The 20185-nt window shown below is 44.0% G+C and overlaps 1 protein-coding gene across 1 annotated transcript; it reads right to left on the bottom strand.

The window, feature by feature from the left end:
- Positions 1–8300: 8300 nt before the first annotated feature.
- On the bottom strand, positions 8301–13876 carry socs6a (suppressor of cytokine signaling 6a). Its single transcript, XM_084460715.1, has 2 exons — positions 13779–13876; positions 8301–12688 (listed from the first exon to the last, which is right to left on the bottom strand). The coding sequence occupies exon 2, from the start codon at positions 12575–12577 to the stop codon at positions 10976–10978; it is 1602 nt and encodes a 533-aa protein (XP_084316841.1). The 5' UTR covers positions 12578–12688; positions 13779–13876; the 3' UTR covers positions 8301–10975.
- Between the last annotated feature and the right edge of the window lie 6309 nt (positions 13877–20185).

Below are 20185 nucleotides of genomic sequence, written 5' to 3'. Positions count from 1 at the left end.
ATACATTTCATACATGCCCACGCACACAATCATTACACATACACATCTACACACACATGCACACACCACCTTCTCCTCCTGTGGCCTTGTGCGGGATTATGCAAAGTGTGTGCATACCCCTGTGCCTCACTGTACGTAATGAGCCAAACATAACTCAGGGGTACTAATTACACAGCTACAAGGATTGTCTTGATTGCATCAGCCCTTCACACAAACAGTGTTGAAGAGTCTACTGTATGTAAACCATTACCATCCAGAACACTCACAGCCTTTCTGTCTTTCTTTCAGTCTTTCCTTTTTCCTTTTTTTAGGAGAGAAAATATTAGATTAAACTCCCAACCTTTCTGTCAGTTTTTCTCCTTCTCTCGAAAGAGAGAAAGCCATCTGGCACAATCGCCTATTGGTTGCTAGCCATGCCTGTCCTACTGCTAGGTAACAAGAGCCACCTCACAAAACACTTACTGTCCTGCAGGCGGATAAACACAGTGTATAGTACATATTTATGGCCAGTTAGGACTACCTACTACTCTAAACTCCAACAGGGAAGATTACAGAATCAAGTAATTAATTAATTAATTAAAATGTAACAGCCCTCGTGACGAACGATCGCAGTCGCTGTCATGTCAGATGAGTCCTTCATGTCAGCTGAGTCCTTCTATGGAAGGGGAACTTGGTAATTATGATGGTGGTCCCTTCTGGAACAGGGCTAATTGGAGTTCAGAGATAGCTAGCGGCGAGGCAGATGGCAGGGCTAGATCATCAATCTGAACACCAGACGTTTGATGGATGGGTCCTCTGGAGTAAACAGTCTTTAACTAAGAACCACACAGAGAAGAAATTTGCTCTAAAAAGGAGAACCCCTAGAAGACAGCTATGTGTACTGTGGCAATTGCACAATTGACACTTTCTGCTTAGCTGATCTGCAGTTGTGGATTCAATGCTATTTCAAATTCATTCCAGTAAATATGTGGCTAACTGTATTCAACTGGGAGCAGGTCTGACTAAGTCTAAGCTAAAATTATTCTTGAGTTGTCAAGCTATTTTTCACTGGGTGTTCTGTGGTATGTTTGCTGAAACAGCAATGGGAATAGTGATGGTTGCGGCTGCCAAACTAATGACAACCTTACCCACAAAGCTTCTCCTAAATCAATGCTTCTAGGCCTACAGATAAAACTACCGGTGTACTGCAGGTATTCAGTGCAGGAGCAGTGAATGCTCCTGACTGGCTCAGACACATCCTACACCCCCGATCGTCTAAAATGCTGTGCTGTATCAAGACAAGTTGCAGTTGGCGGCGCAAATAAAAGTTCTTCAAAATTCCAAAATAAACATTTTGAAAGGGAACCTGAAAGGCAGAGATGAGCCCTTTCATGGTGGAGGCATCTCACTATGACACACAACCACCAGTCAGCACCATGAATAAATCATCAGCAGTCAAGGGGAGAGTAAACAGTTGTGTATCTCCACCTCAGATGTATGGAGGGCTGTCAGGCACCATGGTTAACAAGACCCACCTCATCATCATGCAGACAGTGGAGATCTGAGGTCCGACCCTGAAACACACCCCCTCTTCTCCCCAACACAAGAGGTCCTTCAGCACACCTCTATAGGACAGAGTTTATAGGGAAAAGGTGAAGTTGAGGACATGCAGTTCAATTAGAATCAATAATGTATAGTGTGTTCTCACTACTCATAGTGGATGGTGCACTGTTTTTGTGCGTGGCTGTAAGCCAGCGCACCAAAGATGGCAAATGTCCAGTTGTCACTCCCTCCTTCCCTCTTTCCCTCCCTTCCTCCGTCATGTTGTTGACCTGCAGTTCTATGTTGCCACCACAAGAGGCAGTGGTCCCAGAACATCAAAACAAAAACACTATGACACTGCACATTTCCCAGATCCTTGATGGTGTAGTGCATTGGTCCCCAACCACCGGGCCGCGGAGCGGTACGGCCCTCGGCACAGGTGCTACCGGGCCTCGGAAAGTATACCCTAAAATGTAAAAAATTGTTTTTTTTGGGGGGTGATGGGGTTTATTTATTACATTGAACTGCATTCAGTCTGTTGGTAATTTTTTCACCAGTAACCACTATCTGTGAACCCCAGAATAATTTACAGATTTTGAACTACCGACCCGGAAGTTACAAATAAAGGAGCACTTCTGAGTTGATCTTGAGCTAGCCACGTTTATATCAGTGTGTTGTTAGGCCTACTTAAACTTATTATTAGCCCTATAATAATAATAATAATAATAATAGGCTAATATGTGTTGACACCAAAATAATATGCATGTAATGTGTTTAAATCAGTGTGCTGTTGTTAGGCCTACTTAAACTTATGAAAAAGGGACTACGCTACAATGTTATAGGCTCAGAAAAAAACAGTCCTCGGTGCAAAAAAGGTTGGGGACCCCTGGTGTAGTGGATAGGGTGTCTGCCTCCCATGCAAAAGGATAGGGTGTCTGCCTCCCATGCAAAAGGTTGTGGGTTCAAGCCTTGGTCTGGATGATATTTTGTCACTGGATATTATAGAAGCTATGTAAAAATGTGGTTACCTGGTCAGTTATTGAATTTAAGTGCAGTAGTTGAACATTTGAAATACTCCTGTTTTGAAATTCTACCTACAGTTTATGTGTCTCAGTACCCACAAGAGACAGTGGTCCCAGAACACCAAAACAAAAACAATAGGACACCATACATTCTCCAGATCCTTGGTGGTGTAGTGGATAAAGTGCCTGACTCCCATGCCAAAGGCCGGGAGTTCAAACCTCCCTGTGGGAAATATTTTGTCACTGGATGTTATACAAGCTATGTAAAAATGTGCAGTAATTGAACATTTGAAATACTCCTGTTTTGAAATTATACCTACAGTATAGGTGTCTCAGTAAATACACATTATATATTAGGCTATACTTTACATGTATTTACCAGGTAAATGTTTAGTAATTGGGGGACTATGAAAGGAAGGTTACCCAAAAAAGGTTCAGAGTAAGTTAATTTAGCAATAGAAATGCATAAGCCTAGGGCCAATCGGCCTAGGATATAGACAATAAACTACCGGTGGAATGGTGGTGGAGCAATAGCGGGAGCATTTCGGATTACTAGCAGACCGCTGTCCCTGACGCTAATTATCCGCCAGAGGTCCGCTTTCCATTCAATGTGCAAATGGCCAGGAACCTGCCAGCGGATTCCGCCGGAGGTCCGCCAGCTCGTCCATCGGGGACCCACTGTAGGTCCGCTAGCCTTGTGTTATATTCCGCCGGAGGTCTGCCAACTCGTCTATCGGGGATCCGCTGTAGGTCTGCTAGCCTTGTGTTATCTGGGTTTAACCCTTACCTTTGTCCAAAAACAGAAGTTGAACCAATTGCAGCAAAATAGCTAACGTTACAGGAATCATCAGTGTAACTGCTTTAGCCACTGACCGCTATCATTAATGTTATGGAAGCTGCTGCTAGTTGTTGTGAGCTCATGAGCTAACTGGCTATCCCATTCTTATTATGCTGGATTAGCATTGGAACTGATGTGTCCAGGCGACAAGACCCATCTTAATGTATCGGACATTATTTCATGTAACTTCAATTCACAGCTATCTCAGTGGCATGACTAGCTTCCATCCTACCAGTCCTGAACAGAAACAAGCTAGCCACGCACATAAGCCAGGCTTGACCTGGGCTGGTTATTATTATTGGGCTGGGGCAACTGTGGCTCAGGAGGTAGAGCAGGTTGTCCAATGATCATGGGGTCAGCAGGCTCCTCCTGTCCACATGTCGAAGTGTCCCTGGGCAAGACACTGAACCCCTAATTGCTGCTAATGAGCAGGCTAGCACCTGCAGCTGCCACCATTGGTGTGTGAATGGATGAATGAGAGGCCATTGTAAAACGCTTTGGATGAAAGCGCTGTATTAAAGGAGTAGTAAAGGGAAAATGCATGTTTAGCCCTGTTTTAAGGTTACTTATGATCATATACAATGGTTCAGATCAAAACATTGATAAAACTAGCACTTTTGAGAAAGTCTGATAATTGCTCTACCACCGTTTTGGTCATACAATGGATGTGGGTGGGCACTGTGAAAAATCATTCAAAAAACAAGTTAAACTCTCAATTTCAAAGACAAGAAACTCAACAAGGTGTTAGTTGGCGTTCTGACATATAATTCGCCATAAAGTAAGATTCTAGTTCATGTGGAAAGGCTTTTTAAAATATTTAGTATAGAACTATTTAGTTGCAGCACATACGTGTTTTAACTTCCACTTGAACTGATTCCGATCTCCCGCAATGCCTTGAAGAAGTTCCGCTTCCTGAATCCCCTCTGCGTATTGATCTACACATTGTCAGAATGAGTGAGATGTTGCAATCCTCGGGACCCGAGGGCATGGCTCTGTCCATGAGGGTCTCTGAGTAGAGCATGCTCCAAGTCCCTGACCAACCCCCCCTGTACAGCATGCGCCAAGTCCCTGACCAACCCTCCCCAGAAGAGTTCAGAGGTCAGGACGGGCCGAGGGCCGTCGGGCGAGAGCCGGAGCCTAGAAGGTTTCGGCGAGAGAATAGCAGGGAGGACCCGAGGGGCCGCCGCAGGGGGGGTTCATCGATGCGAGGAAGGATGTCGCCACCACGCGGGAGGGGTCGTAGCCCAGCAGGGATGTCGCCACCACGCGGGAGGGGTCGTAGCCCAACACCTGAAGCAAGGGAGCCATTTCTTGTCCCGACTAACCGCGGTAGGCTGTCCGGGGAGTCAAGAGAGCCGTCACGATCCCCGGCTAACCGTAACCACCTACCGTCACCTGAGCCTCAAGCGCCATCTCCTGATCAGGGTAGGCCACGCTCAGGGAGCGGGGGGTCATCACCATCACTCTCCCGACCATCACGACCATTACGACCACCACCACCACCACCCCCCCCCCCAACTCCAGCTGATCAGCCTGACCCGGTGGGATCACTGGGAAGGGAGGGTGCGGGATCACCCCAGGAGCCTGGATCTAGGGGACGTAGGGGGGCAGAGAACACGGGGAGAGAGGGAGAACGACCAAGGACCCCAGCAGAGAAGAGTGCGGAATATGGAGTGCGGAATATGGAGTGCGAACCTGGACCCCGAACCAATCGAGGGACCCGAATAGGCCGAGAGAGGACCCAGACCTGAGAGCTCACCTAGAGAAGAAGACAAGGAGGGAGAAGATGGTTCGGGCCTATGTAGCACCACGGGAGTCTCCCAGAAACCCCCGCAGAGGGAAGGATACCACTGCAGTGCAATCCCCACCTTAGCTACCATCCCAATCAGAGAAGTCGGCCAGTAGCTACACTGAGTCAGAGACCGACTTGGGGTTCTCCGCCCTGGAGAGTCTCCTGGGCGAAATGGATCCCAACTATTAGGAGATGATGAAGCAAAAATGAGAGTAATGCATTGCTAGCAGCTGTGTGTATTTGTATGATTAAATGACTAGAAGTGGCAACGTAGAATAGAGGGTTTGAAACTAGCCAGTCCGTGCTACGAGGCTCGGCAACATGGGTGAAAGGCAGAAGTCACTTAGAGATGATGTTAACCAATCAATCTTATAAGATGTGTTTTAATCTTATGTGTTTAACAGATAATCCAGAGGATGTTTTCAACTAAAACTGTGTACTGTAACTTGGTTTGATTTTGCAACTGATCACAAGATAGGGCCGCGCCTGCTGCCTAACTTACCCTTTTAGTGCTGGCCATCTGCTGCCATGACATCCTGTTGATTGGCTGTGGGGGAAAGCAACTTCTCCTTTCCTGGAAACCACCTAACGGTCCCATGTCAGGGGGAGAAGAGGGGGGGTCAGGGGTATGAAGTAATCCTTTAAACTGTAAATCATGTGACTTCTGATAAACTGTGTAAGTTTGTATGCATATTTGGAATGATAAGAACTTGTACCTGGTTGGGTGATAGGTGATGTGATGTATGGAAAGGAGGAGTGGCAGGCCAAAGAGTTGTGAGGTTATAAAGAGGGTTGGTAAACTGCTATTATAGGGGATTGTTGAACTGATGCTCGACCAACCATCATCAACGGATCGGCCTAGACTCCCCCGGTACCGGCCTATAGAAACTTGACTGCAATCCAACGCTGTTTTGCCACTTCAGAAGGACACTTTTTCTGCACCAGTTATCTGACACGAGAATATCCAACAACGGTCCATCGAACTCTGGGTGGGGTCGGCAGGAAGTGCGGTAGGAGTTGTCAGGTTCAGTTCAGGTTCATATATGGGTAGGGTGTTGGAATTTTGGCCAAGTTCTGCCACACTCCTTCTAATACAATGATTTAGTTCTGTTTTACTCATTCTTATTTTTTGATGATTGATTATGAGATGTATTGGATTTATTTGTTGATTGTTTGTCATTATTTGCTGCGGCTTATTGCAAGAATTATAATCATTTATTCAAGTTTAAATACATTTTACAAGAATTCCAAAAGGCAATAGTCTACTGTCACGTTACTCCTACCCCTCACCGGGGAGGCATCTTAAAGGAGGTTTACGGTGTTTTGTAAAAGGCTTAAAGGAGGTTTACGGCGTTTTGTAAAAGGTTAGGTTCATGCATGCTACACTACCTGGTTCTTAAGGGTTGACATTAGACACATTTTAACACTCCCTTACACTAATAGTATTAGTGTTAATCCACATCCTAGCAACCACATCAACTGTTGTCTTTGAAGGAGTAGAGCGGTCGTTAACCAAAGTGATTTATGGCTACTATCCCACTCACAGGTCACAGTGGGAAGCAGGGAGGGCTTTGGGATTGGAGACCGTTAGTAAATCTAGGCGAGTCTACTCAAACCAGTATATTCCACATTCTTTAGAAACTCAGTGAGGGATAATATCCTGTGAGCTGAAGGATAGTGAAATCCTTAGTGATTACTGGTAATCAGACCCTTGTACTGGGGTACCTGGGAGACAACATCTACAACGGTCGCTTCAATACAAGTCAATGGATTTCATAAAATGATCAATAAAACCCTACAGGATTCATACTTTGCGGCGAATTTGATGTCAGAACACCAACGGACACCAATTACCCCCTCGGTGAGCTTCTTGTCTTTGAAATCGAGAGTTTAACATGTTTTTGAAAGATTTTTCAAGGTGCCCACCCACATCCATTGTATGACCAAAACGGTGGTAGAGCAATTATCAGACTTTCTCAAAAGTGCTAGTTTTGTCAACGTTTTGATCTGAACCATTGTATATGATCATAAGTAACCTTAAAGGACAATGCTCGTTTTTGACAACCTGGACCTTATTTACGACATATTATAAGACGTTTGACTCACCGAGATCACTTTGGTGTAGTTCGGAGGCATGTAGAAGAAATTTAAAATCCAGCGCGAGCCAGTATATCCATGTAATGGCGGTGGTCGGGGCACTTAGAATGCAGTTTCTAAAAATCTATTTTCTGCCGCGAAACGGTTGTTTTCATCAATCTGTCTTGATGAATCGCTAGTTGTGCTTACATAGAGCATAGGCCTGTTGTGGTTTTCACATGCCATGATCTTTAGAAACGTCTTTCGAAACGAAATAGCTTCCTCACTTGCTCCAGCACTAATGCGCAAAGCGCGCAATCGTTGCTCCAGCACGCTGTGCGCATGCGTGCTGGAGCAAGTGAGGAAGCTATTTCGTGTCTAAAGACGTTTCTAAAGATCATATTACAGAGGCATGTGAAATACCACAACAGGCCTATGCTCTATGTAAGCACAACTAGCGATTGACAGATTGATGAAAACAACCGTTTCGCGGCAGAAAATAGATTTTTAGAAACTGCATTCTAAGTGCCCCGACCACCGCCATTACATGGATATACTGGCTCGCGCTGGATTTTAAATTTCTTCTACATGCCTCCGAACTACACCAAAGTGATCTCGGTGAGTCAAACGTCTTATAATATGTCGTAAATAAGGTCCAGGTTGTCAAAAACAAGCATTGTCCTTTAAAACAGGGATAAACATGCATTTTCCCTTAACTACCCCTTTAAGTGCAGTCCATTTAATATTATTTCTATTGTATTGTTTTAATTACAATGTATCCTGTATTATTACTGTTTTGCCATTATCTTGTGTTGTTATTCTGTTGTCGGTGCGAGGTTGAGGAGGCAGAATTTTACTCCCTGTACTATGGATGTAACAATAAAAGAATCTGACTGGACAATGTGAGGTTGAAATGTTGATGTTTTGAGTAAGCTACCTGTAGGACTGAGCACATATTTAAAAGAAAGGTTTTCGGAATATAGTTTTTATTTATAATTTATAATCCGCAGATACAAAAAACCTCTTGAACTGTATCCAAAATGTGCAATAAATCACTTGATTTTTTCCAAAAGAAAAAATTACAAAAGACAAAACAATCTACTTTGGAAAATTGACAGCTAACAACAAATGTAAACTGGAGTGATCTTGTTTTTCTACTGAGGATTTGCTAACAGCTACTAATGATCATTTTACTGACAAGTTCAAATTGCAAATCTACTTTGCTCTCCCAAGATTAGGTGAACATACATCTAAATGGTGACATTCTGTTTCCCCATAGTTAAATACAAGAAAGGCAATCATATCCATTAAGCAGCACTAATGTGTATAACACATTAAAGAAATAAGGGTTTTTAAATTGTACCAAGATGTTTGTGTGAGAGAGGATGAACAAAAGGGGAGCATGGTATTTACCAAATATATCATTGTAAACAATCGCCTTCATTCGCAGATATGCACAACATAACACAAATTGGTGGAGCTTGTTAAGTGCTAAACAACCGTCATGGATACAAAATGCTTCAGCAGTTTGAACAAGCATCAACCTCTAAAATCACACGTTGAAGGCAATAACTAAATGATAATGAACTGAATAAATCCCAGGCTACTGAAGTATTTGGAAAATCACAGCAGAAACACTGTATCTCGGTATATCAGAACGGTCCTGTATGTCTGAATCTGACAACAAATTGGAAGATAAAACGTAAAACACAATTAGGAGTACAATGCAGTCAAAAGATTAACATTTCAATTCACATTTCAATTTGCTTTCAAAACGCTTCAATTTAAGTCCACATTCTTGTCATCTCGTTCCTCGATAACCCTCATACGTAAAGTTAGTGTCTGACAGAGGCTAAGATATGACACTGGTGCCTCACCCTTTGTATCCCATAGACATGACATGACATAAACAATGACCTCAACTCAATCTAATCTGTTACACCAACAAACACCACACCTGTTCACTCAGGTGCGAGTTGCAGTTGAGACATTCTTCCAACACTGACTGCCATTTGAGAGACAGCATTAGTAAGGGAGTTACTAACAAAAGGTCATGTGGTCTAAATGTGTTAAAATTGATGAAAATAACCTCAAATGTGCAAAACAAACAAAACCCTGGCTACCATCGTTGAACAAGTGTGGTCGTGGATTTCCAAGGTTTCGCATGCTTCCTGTGAACTGTGTACACGCACGCACACACACAATATACCTGAAAGGAGGCAGGCTACATGCCAATCAATATAACCAAAAGAAGTACAAGGCCTCCATCTAGTCCCCCAAATGGCAGATGTCACAAAGATAACGGAAAACAAAATACCTTTCTTCCACACAAAATGTCCAGCTTGTGATCGTGAAAACCGAGAACAATATCCCTCTACACACCCGACCACAAACAATCTAGATCCTTCATTCCTATACATTTCAAAGCAATAAAACGCTAACAAGTCTTTATGTAACACCTTTAAACATGCAACACCATTCAATGTTCCTATCTATGCTCTGCTGACCTGGGTGCCATGGTTACCTTCTTTAGACACCAACACATCTCAACTAACTAAGCCTAGACTATATGCACAATCTACCAACCATCTACCAAAGTAGTCTGAAATCAATTTCAAAATACTTTTAAAGGACACCGATGTCAAAAAAGATGCCAAGACATGTGAAAACATGATTCCCTGTCAAAGTATCCCTAAAGCACTTGCGCAGCATACTGTGTGCTCTTCCCTTTGTTCCGATATACAAACAGCTCCAATAGAGAGACTGAAACCATGGGGTAGTACTGATCCGTCAGGACAATGGCGATAAGCATGATACACTTTTAATCTTCAGGTTAATTATTTGTTACATACGGATAGTTGCATTTAAAAAGGCCATCACACTGACTGGCACACTACTATTAGATTGAAGTGTACGGCAACATAGAAACCAGCATCTTCTAATAGTACCTATTCTTTGAAACAAAAATGGCTACATGCAGCGACACATCTTGTCTGCCTATTTGCAATGTCATTGGCCATGTTGCTTAAAAGTATTTAGACCCAGGTAAGGAGTACAGGGCTAAAGCTTGCTTAGTTGCTGAAAACACCTGTAACCTCACCAAAATCACCATAAGGCTACTACTCTTTCCCAAAACAGAAATCTCAAAGGTCAAAAAATATACCACAATAACTGTTGAATAGCTGGGAAAACATCCAAATGAATTGTCATATCGAACGACAAAATGCCCAGCCCAAATGCTAACCTCCTTCACTGCAGTATTCTCAGATGTCAAATGAAAGCTAACTTTAAGTGAAACCATATTTCTTCTGTATGCCCTAGTTTGATACAGGCAGCGGAATATCAATGTTTCTCAGAGGGAAAACCCGCCGTACTTGCAGAACAGTCTTTTGCAGTAACTGGGGGAGCAACACAGATCTCCATAACTCCATAAGTTTAGGCATATATGATGTCATTGTTTTACCTTAATACCTGTATACCTCAAACAGATTCACACAGAAACGATCTTTGTGTTTCTGGAGGTATAGGCACACACCCAGCCTGCCTGATCTGAAAATAACCCCTTAACAGTGAAATGGCGGATTGGACACTGACACAGTCGCCTGGACACATACACAGAGCCAATGGAACCAATCGTCGCAAAATATGGATGTCTGTAAACCTTGTTAAAACTCTTAACTGAACCCAAAAGTGCAAGTTGCTACCATTGTCCAGTCTCTGACGTCCTCAGTAGTGCTTCTCCTGCAGGTAATCTTTCATTTTGTTGGGTAAAGGCAATTTCTGAATCAGGTCTATCCTGGTGTACTGTCTGATCACGAAGCGACACAGGTACTGCAGGGAGCGCACTTGCATAAATCTAGACACGGGGTTGGTCAGTCTAACAGGGTAGGTGGCGGACCCCGGCAAGCGAGATCTGGAGTAGCAGAAAGCTCCGTTCTCCGAGTCTTTGATGGAGTGTTCGATCAGGTCGACAATGGACGTGTGGCCCTCGACGTCAGGCTGCTCGTAGAAGCTGAAGCGGCCGTTGGAGTGTTCGATGCGGGTGTGGAGTGTCTTGACCTGTGAGCGGAAGCTCAGGCTCAGGAGGTAGCGGTCGTCGGAGCTGTCCCTCACCAGGAACGAACCGTCCGGCAAGTTGACCAGCTTCTCCTCCGCCTCCCAGCGGGTGATTGGGCCCCAGTACCAGCCCTGCCTGGCCAGCTTCTTCAGCTCCTCGGTCAAGCTCGTCACAACCATGGGCCCGCTGCTCTGAACCGAGTCGTACACGCGGCTGACCCCGGGGGCCGAGTTGGGATCAAAGTTCAGGTGGTGTCTCACCCTCTCGGCCACTTGGCTGTCCGCCGAGCCGAACCCGGAGAAAGTCCTTGGGATTTCGTTGCTGGGCAGCAGGGGCAGGAGAGGGGAGAGGGGGGGCGGGGGCTCCGCCCTGGAGCTCTGAAGCATCACGCCGGCGGAGCCTAAGAGGAGTCCGTTCACCGACTGCTCCATGAAAATGTCCGGGGGCATGCTCACTGGGTCCGGGTCCTCTGGAGCCTGGTCCGTGTGGAGGGAGCCACTGTTTGCTTCCGCTGCCACCTCCATGGGAGAGGAGCTGTCCAGGCAGAAGGAGTGGGAGCCCTCGGGGTACATCCCCTCATCTAAAGGCATGGTGTACTGGATGTAGTCCTGGGGCGTAAGCCCTAGAACTACAGGCACGTGTTCGTCAATGTCCAGGTGCAGGTCGCCGTTCTGGGGCTGCTGCATACTCTTCAGGGATTCTGCCTGGTCCTGGAAAATCCCCTCCATCTGGAAGTCGTGGAACTCCTTCCTGACGCCGTTCAGGTTGGGGCTGGGGCTGGGGGAGTGGACCATGGCTTTCACCTTCACCTCCATCTTGATGCAGGCGTCGTCCGAATTCACTGGCCGGAGGGGCCACGGTGAGGGGCTGTAATGGTGGCTGCGCAGGGACGCGGACCTCAGGGGCCGCTGGGCTTTGACCTCGTTGAAGCTGATGGGAACCGAGGAGGAGGAGAAGGTGTCGTCGTCATCCACCGAGCCCATTGCCGACGAGCCACCTTTGACCTTGGGCTTCTGTTTGGCCGACAGCCTCCTCTTCAGAGAGCCCATCAAGCTCTCGCTCTTGGAGCGGCCCTTAGGCCCCGCCTTGTCCTCCTCCGCACCCAGATCACAGCCTGAGAGGTCTTTGGTGTAGCAGCCCCCAAAAAGAGACTCCTCCTTGGAGAAGTCTGCAGCCAGCGAGGGCTGCTGGAGCATTACAAAGTCCCCCTCCTCTTTGCCTTTGTTGATGTTGAGGGACTTGCGGATGGTCTTGAGGCTGATTTTCTTCATTCTGAAAGGCCCTCCCAAGTGGGGGCATGGGATGGGGTGGCTCTCCTATCCACAACGTCCTCCCATCAGGTAACACACAGCTAGTCATACATACACTGTAGCTGGCATCCCCTATGATGAGAAGAGAACACAAAACAGATCACTGTACAATGATAGATAGATCATCTTTATTTTTTTGTCACTCCTTAACAGACATTTCCATCACATTAGTACAAAAGTGTAATATTAAAAAGTTAAGAACCACTCACAATGAGTTGTGAAACACACTATAATTACAAATCAAAATAGAATAGAGCGTACATTATAGTACTACACACATACAACGATACAATTGAGAATACAATACAATACATTACTCTACAATGATTGTAGAGTAAATACTTGGGATAATTCTTGGTTTATTAATCATTAAGATGCTGTATAAATACGTCTGCATACGTTAGCCATCAATTTATTCATTTGACTGACTTTGAATAGGACTTAAATACAATGTATGTATTATTGCGAAGTATAACGCTACAAGTTTCACCTGCATGCTGTCAGTTACAGCAAACTTGACTACTTTATTTCAGCTGTCATGACAATAATTACTAAGTGATTCAGATGAGCCAGCTACCTAGCTGGCTATCTATAGCCTATTCAAAGAGAGAAGTTGTTGAGATTGCTTTTCTCCTCACCTCATGAAAAGTCTGAACAGTACTTATAATTAACAAAGGTAGCTGATGATGGGCATTAAGTGGCGAGATTTTCTGTTACCAATGGCCAGTTCTGTCTGCGTGCCAGCAAGCCAGCCACATTACTAACGTTAGCTAGCTAGCTACTGGGCCCTGCTAGCAAAATGGACATCCATAGCTAACTTAGCTAGCACTAGCTAGACTAGCCATAACAAGACCAACTAGCTAGCTTGCTACACATTGTAACGATGTGTTTATATAGTGTGCCACCTAGAAAAACAACGTTAGTTAGCCATCACATTGACGTTAACAAGATCCTGATGATGATAGCTTAAAGCTGATTTGTAGCTGCCAAGTTAAACGAACAAAGCTAGCTATCTAGTTAGCTAGAGCTAGACATAGCCAGCTAGCTAATGTTAGCTAGCTTGCTATACAACCAAAGTATCGACACGACTATATAATAAACTATAACGTTAATAGCTGATGTTACATAATCAATCGTCTATTTGGAAAATTAAGCTACTTACTCTGTTAGCTAGTTGAACCTCAGCATTTCTGGTCTTTCGAAAAAGGGTTTGGGTTTTCCCCATAAGTAACGTTAGACGGAAGCAGCCAGGATTGACTGGCTAGCTAGCTAGCTAGCTAGCAAGCTTAGCATGTTAGCTTGCTAGCTAGCTTTAACTGTCAAAAACATATCTTGGAGGAATATTTCGCAATGTCTCATCCAGTAACGGTACAGCAGCACACAGTCCAAAGGTGCGCTCTAGTGTCTAGTCTATGATTATTCGATTTACATGTTAGCGTATGTCGTATCTATTAATGACAGATGCTAATGCTTCTTTCTTGTAGCTGATACTTTCTGTCGGCCCCTTCCTTTCTTCCTTTGTTGCCTGTTGAATTGTGGGAGAGAGCAGGCTGCAACGAATTACCCGCTGAGGTCATAACTGAACTGGAAGTGTTTTTCTATGCAAACAACAAAACGCATAGATACTGTAATATGAGTTAAACTGGCAATTTCTGTATTTGCTGTTCCTCGAGGAATCCCCTGTCTGTGTGCATTCTTATAACTTATTCCTCACACACACACACACACACATACACGCACACACACACACACACACACACACACACACACACACACACACACACACACACTCTCTCTCTCTCTCCCACACACACACGCAAACACACAGTTCATGATAGGCCTACCTTACAATTGTATTGTCTATAGCTAGGACAATACCTACTAGCCTAAATAATAGGCTACATTAATCATTACATCGCTCCTCCACTCTCCACACTGATTGTTTCGAATAACAAATCCTACTCTGAATCAACCATAAATGCAATCGATTCATATTTAGGCTACATGATAGATTTGATATACATCTCAAAGGCCTACTCCACCTTTAACAGTGTCTCATTCATATTCAGAGGCCTTTAGGCTTAGAAATGGAAATGCAGAGAATGTGAATCAAATATTAATGCTCGAGGACAAAAGGGATGGGGAAGAATGCTTTTGCAGTCAAATGTTATTTTTGGACAGCATGAAATCAAACAGCAGACTTTGACTACACAGTTGTCTTATTAGCACAAAGTTGCCCCTTCAGCCCCCACTCCTCCCCCGCACACAATGTCAGCACTGTCTCCGAGGACTGTGGAGGCTCAGGGCCCAGCTTGCTTGGTTGCAGTCGAGCATTCGCTGAAATAATTTTGCATTTGTACACAGGCGTTATTTTTCCTTGGTTGCCTTGGATCACTGTGGTTTTTGAAGTGTATTATCCAAGTTCTTAGGGGTTTCTTCCTTTTGGAAAGCATGATGCATGCCCAGGCATACTCGCACAAATCAACACATAGAATATAGGCTACAGAAAGGCGGTAACGCTTTATAATAGGCTAGCCCGTGTTTTACACTGTCTTACCAGTGTCTTACCCGTGTTTTACCAGTGTCTTATACTGTCTTACCAGTGTCTTAACCGTGTTTTATAGCCTACTGTCTTACCAGTGTCTTATAACCATATAAATCTATAAATCTTATAATATTGTATAGATAACCCGTAAGACTGGTAGGTAAGACACTGGTAAGACAGTGGTAAGACAGTGCCTTACCTGTGTCTTACGGGGTATCTATAAAAATATAGGAATATATCTATAAAAAAAAAAAATATCAAGAAAAAAAAAATCCTACAATCCTAAATCCATGGTTGTCCATTATTGAAGGACATTGTTGCAAAAAGTATAGCATACTTTCTCATTTATGTTTCAAAAACACATCAGGTGTATTCAAATGTTTTCCAGTTATGTATCCAATACAGTGTATGAGTTAAACTTGAACTCAGTAGTGGCCTAATTAGTGTCAGTATTGTCTTAAAGTGAGTAATTGTGTTTACTGCTGCCAGGCTAATTTGGGCCATACACACTGTGGGTTATATTTCTTTTTTCACACTGTTAAACTGTCAAGTGCATAGCAAACCATGGCAAACCTGCTTTGGGCTGCTACTGTATGTGTAGACAAGTGAAGGCAGAGGCTCTAATTATCAGTCCCTATTAGGGTTGATCAGGCTGCATTCCATTGATGTGTGGGTAAAGAGGAGATTGGGGGGGTGCCAGGCCGCTCTTAGAGAGTGCCGAGGACAGACAGGGTGCAATGTTTTTACCAGTCAAATTAAGACCTGACAAACAAACTTTAGCCCTGCTGGTGATATTCTCTGTGGCAGTCGGAGTAAACATTTCACAGCCAGCATATCGGTGCAACTGTTGTCAGTGTATTTGGATAAAATCTATGTTTTAACGGTGGTAATGCCTTTGCTGAAGAGGACCTAGGGATTTCTTTCGGTGGGTACCGAAAGATACGTATCTCAAAATATCTATTAGTAATTTCGATAAAATAATGATTTGATGCGAATTATTTGCTGAAGACAACCTAGTGATTGTTTGAGTGGGTATGGGACTCTCAAAATACAGTATATATTAGTAATTTTTTTTTATAAAATAATGATTTGTTGTGAAATTGAATATTTACTGATGTTTGAATTATTCTGTCAAATCCAGCGTGAAGGGGCTTTGGGAGCATTCTTCTGTCTACAACAGACACAAAATCAATAGTTCAGCAGGATGAAATTATGTATTAAGCAAAGTAAGGAAAATGTCAAACTGGAACTAGACAACCAGTGGACATATAATATAATAAATACCATGAAAGGGGAAGTTCTCCTTTTTTATTCCTAATTTCAAATGAAAGCTGTATCAGCCATAAATTATTTGCACAATATGTCTGCAGCATCCTTCAGCTCGACTCAGTCTTTTGACTCTACTGCTCCGCCGAGGGGGGTTTGTCAGGGGTCCCAAGGTGTCTACCCTCATATCCTCAACACTTGCAGTGGAGCGGAAGACGGGTAGGCCTTCAGCAGACATGTCAGGCAGTGACAGAGCCACTGGGACCACTTGGGTTTTTGTCTCAGGAATGACAATAACACAGATAGGTTTGCCTCTCAATGCAGCAGGGACATTTCTAGAATGAATCATGTTTATCTCTTTTACATCATGGTTTTACACTCCCCATGTTTCCAGCCGTCGAGAGCCATTTCGGCCATACTTAGGATTCAGAGGATGATCCGGGTCTAAACCAGTCCTTCAAGCTGCCCCTGCTCACCACAGGGAGAAGTTGTATGAGGTCTTAGAGGATTGAGCATTAATTGCACTTACAACAGCTGTATCCACACAGAATGTAATGAGTCAGATATAGGACCTTAGCTGAATTTAAATTCTATATTCTGTTTAAAGGAAGGCCAATATCGCTAACAGAAACAGTGGTTGAGTCCAATATCACTCAGCCATGACCGTCAGTTCATATTATAAATTCAAGTGGTAACACTTGCTATCCTGTTGCCATATGGGCCCACTGCAGGAAGCAAGTGCAATGATGTTTCCATAATGATCTGATACGGTGTTGTCCTGCTAGAGCTACCCTGTTTTTGTGCCTCATCCATTTTGTCCACTTCCTGTGTTTATCTACTGAACATATTTATCTGTGGGTGGCAGGATATCCCCAGGGATGCCAATAAGTCATTCTTGGAGCCACCAGTACATCAACATCAGTGCACTATACTCTACCTGTACCTTGGGGGCCATAACACTGCATAATGGCTTCAGTAATAGCTCTGCAGCATGCACAGCACAGTACTTATCACCTAGCAACACACTCCAGCTGTATCTTTGGTACAGTGACTGTGTGGCACCAGCCTGCATCAAAAGGAAGTCACCTGAGTGAATGTTTACAGCATTCTTATCATACCTTACATTTTTGATTACCACTGAGTGGAACCAGTGTGAAAAATCTGGCTTCAAAGGTTCTACACCTGGATGGCATCTCCTGCTTTTGAGGTGATTGCATCCATGGTGATCTGAGCAATTCCTCAGTAGAAGATAAGTCCACTTAAACCAGTAGACATACTGATCTGCAGCCATGCGGTATTGCTGCATGTTCAACAGGGCATGAGAGTATACATCAGCAGGACATGGCGTATTAAATACTAACATGTACAATTACAACAATTGAAGTAGTCTGAATGCTCAGAGAATGGGCCAGTTCTCATTCATACTGTATGAAGAGACTTTGTTCTCCCTGTGCAGCAGTGACAGGGAAAACAAATAAAGGACTGGAACATTTCAACATACTGTATTCTTGCCCTGCATCAGTTGAATGTCAACACATTTCTGTGTGAAGCAAGTATCTCCCCATAACAGTGAAGTCTCTGAGCACGTAGTTATCAGATGTTTCATGTCATACAGTATCAGTTTTAGATATGGGAGAATGGAAACACTGTTTGCAGGGCCACATGATAGTTGTTAGAACAGTTTTGTGCCACAACAACAACAACAACAGCCACTTGAACAGTAAAGGGTATTCAAAATTGAAATACCTTTTCTGCGTCAAAGTGAGAAAGGCATATAATTGCCTTTTGATGGTCGTAGACTTTGCAAACTTCACACAAAGTCAAATGCATGTTCAAAGGCGTCTCATTCCCTACAGTGTTCACAAGTACTGTGTGACTATATTATTATCATGTCGAATTATGATTTGCTAAAATTGTAATTATCACCTTTCAGATTGATCAAATAGCTGCATCATCTGGATGAATAGTGGAGTGTCTGATAAAAAATTATGCCTCCACTTGCTCTGAGAAGCAATGCACAGTTTGATGCTTTAGAACACAGTTTGGTGTGAGATAAATTGAAACACTTCACCAAACATGGATCATCTGATGGAAAATGGCTAATACATCATTGTGTTTACATTCAGATGATCGTACAGACAGCAAACACTGACACACCATGGTGTGAAAGGATGTGGAAGACCATATCCTTAGCAGGACAGCTAAACCTCATTGAGAAAGACACAGAAGATACAGTATTACATTACATTACAGTCATTTAGCAGACACTTTTATCCAAAGCGACTGACAATAATTGCACTTAATGTAAGAAGTCAGTGTACTACTACTCACCAGAACTCACAAGTCTCCTTTCTAAACAAGTGACTAAAGGCATAATCTAGTGCTGAAGGTAAGCAAGAATAGCAAACTAAAAATACAATAGGTGCTTAAGAGGGAGGATCCTGGTTGGACTTCTTGAAGAGGTGAGTTTTGAGCCTGTGGCGAAAGATGGGCAGCGACTGCTGTCCTAACGTCAGTGGGCAGTTCATTCCACCACTGCGGGGCCAGGACAGAGCAGAGCCGTGACCGTGTTTTTCGACCACAGGGCCCTCGGAGGGGCAACCATTCAGTGAGGAAAGGGCGAATTCTCCTGATGTTGTTGAGCAGAAATCTGCAAGAGTGTGTAACGGATGTGATATGCGCGGAGAACGACAGTTGGTTGTTTGGGGTCACACCCAGATTCCTCGCAGTCCGAGTAGGCATCACCACTGTGTCTTCAATGGTGATGGCCAGGTCCCGGTGCGGGCAGCCCTTCCCCGGGAGGAACAGTAGCTCAGTCTTGTCCAGGTTGAGCTTGAGGTGGTGTGTCGCCATCCACTCTGAGATGCACATAGCTATGCAGGCCTCCACTTGTGTGTCAGAAGAGGGAAATTACAGGACCATTTGGGTGTCATCTGCATAGCATTGATAGGAGAAGCCATGTGAGTGAATTACAGAACCCAGAGATGTAGTGTAGAGGGAAAAAAGTTGAGGACCCAGGACAGATTGTGGAACCCTCGTAGTCAGACTAAATGGTTCTGACATCAGGGTGACATCGGGGTGACTCTGGCAGTCTTGAAAGCAGAGGGAAAGCATCCTGATACAAGAGATGCGTTGATGAGGTGGGTTAGGAAGGGAAGGAGTTCAGGTGCAACAGACTGAAGGAGAGTGGAGGGGACAGGGTCTAGGGAGCATGTGGTGGGGCGGCTAGGTGTTACAATATTTTCCTGACTTTCTATTCAAGCTGAAAAGGGAGTGTCTTTTTCTACTTGATGTTGTTTATTTAATGTTAACTAAAAATGCTACGTAAAGTAAAACGTAAGTGTAATATGTTTTCTCCAGAAAAGAAGAAACACATGGTCAGCATGTAGGCTGAACGGGCCCCAGTGCGTAAACAACATCTACCTTAAATGAGAGATTAGGTCGGTCAGTGTCCCTCTGTCTGTGGCACGAGTATATCGAGGACCAGACAATGGGTCTCATTCACCAATATCTTCTTAAGTTCTGTCCTTAAATGTCTTCCTAAGATTGTTTCTAAAGAAAGCTCCCGTCTGATTCACAACGTGTTCGTAAACCACCGGACGAGTTCGCACCAGCCTTCTTTTAATGATGAATCCCATGGTTTCGCAAATTGAATGAGTGTGGCCATACAGTACACCCAAATTAGCATAGGGAAACTCCCCACTAGCCCCATGTAAGGACATGTAACTATAGGGTCATGTGCAGATGTCACGTCTCAG

This window comes from Borostomias antarcticus (genome assembly GCF_949987555.1).
Source record: "Borostomias antarcticus genome assembly, chromosome: 2".
Lineage (NCBI taxonomy): Eukaryota > Metazoa > Chordata > Actinopteri > Stomiiformes > Stomiidae > Borostomias > Borostomias antarcticus.
This window is presented reverse-complemented; position numbering and strand designations above follow the sequence as displayed.

Coding starts and splice junctions, on each gene's coding strand:
- socs6a (XM_084460715.1), bottom strand. CDS start 12,577: ATGAAGAAAATCAGCCTCAAGACCATCCGCAAGTCCCTCAACATCAAC.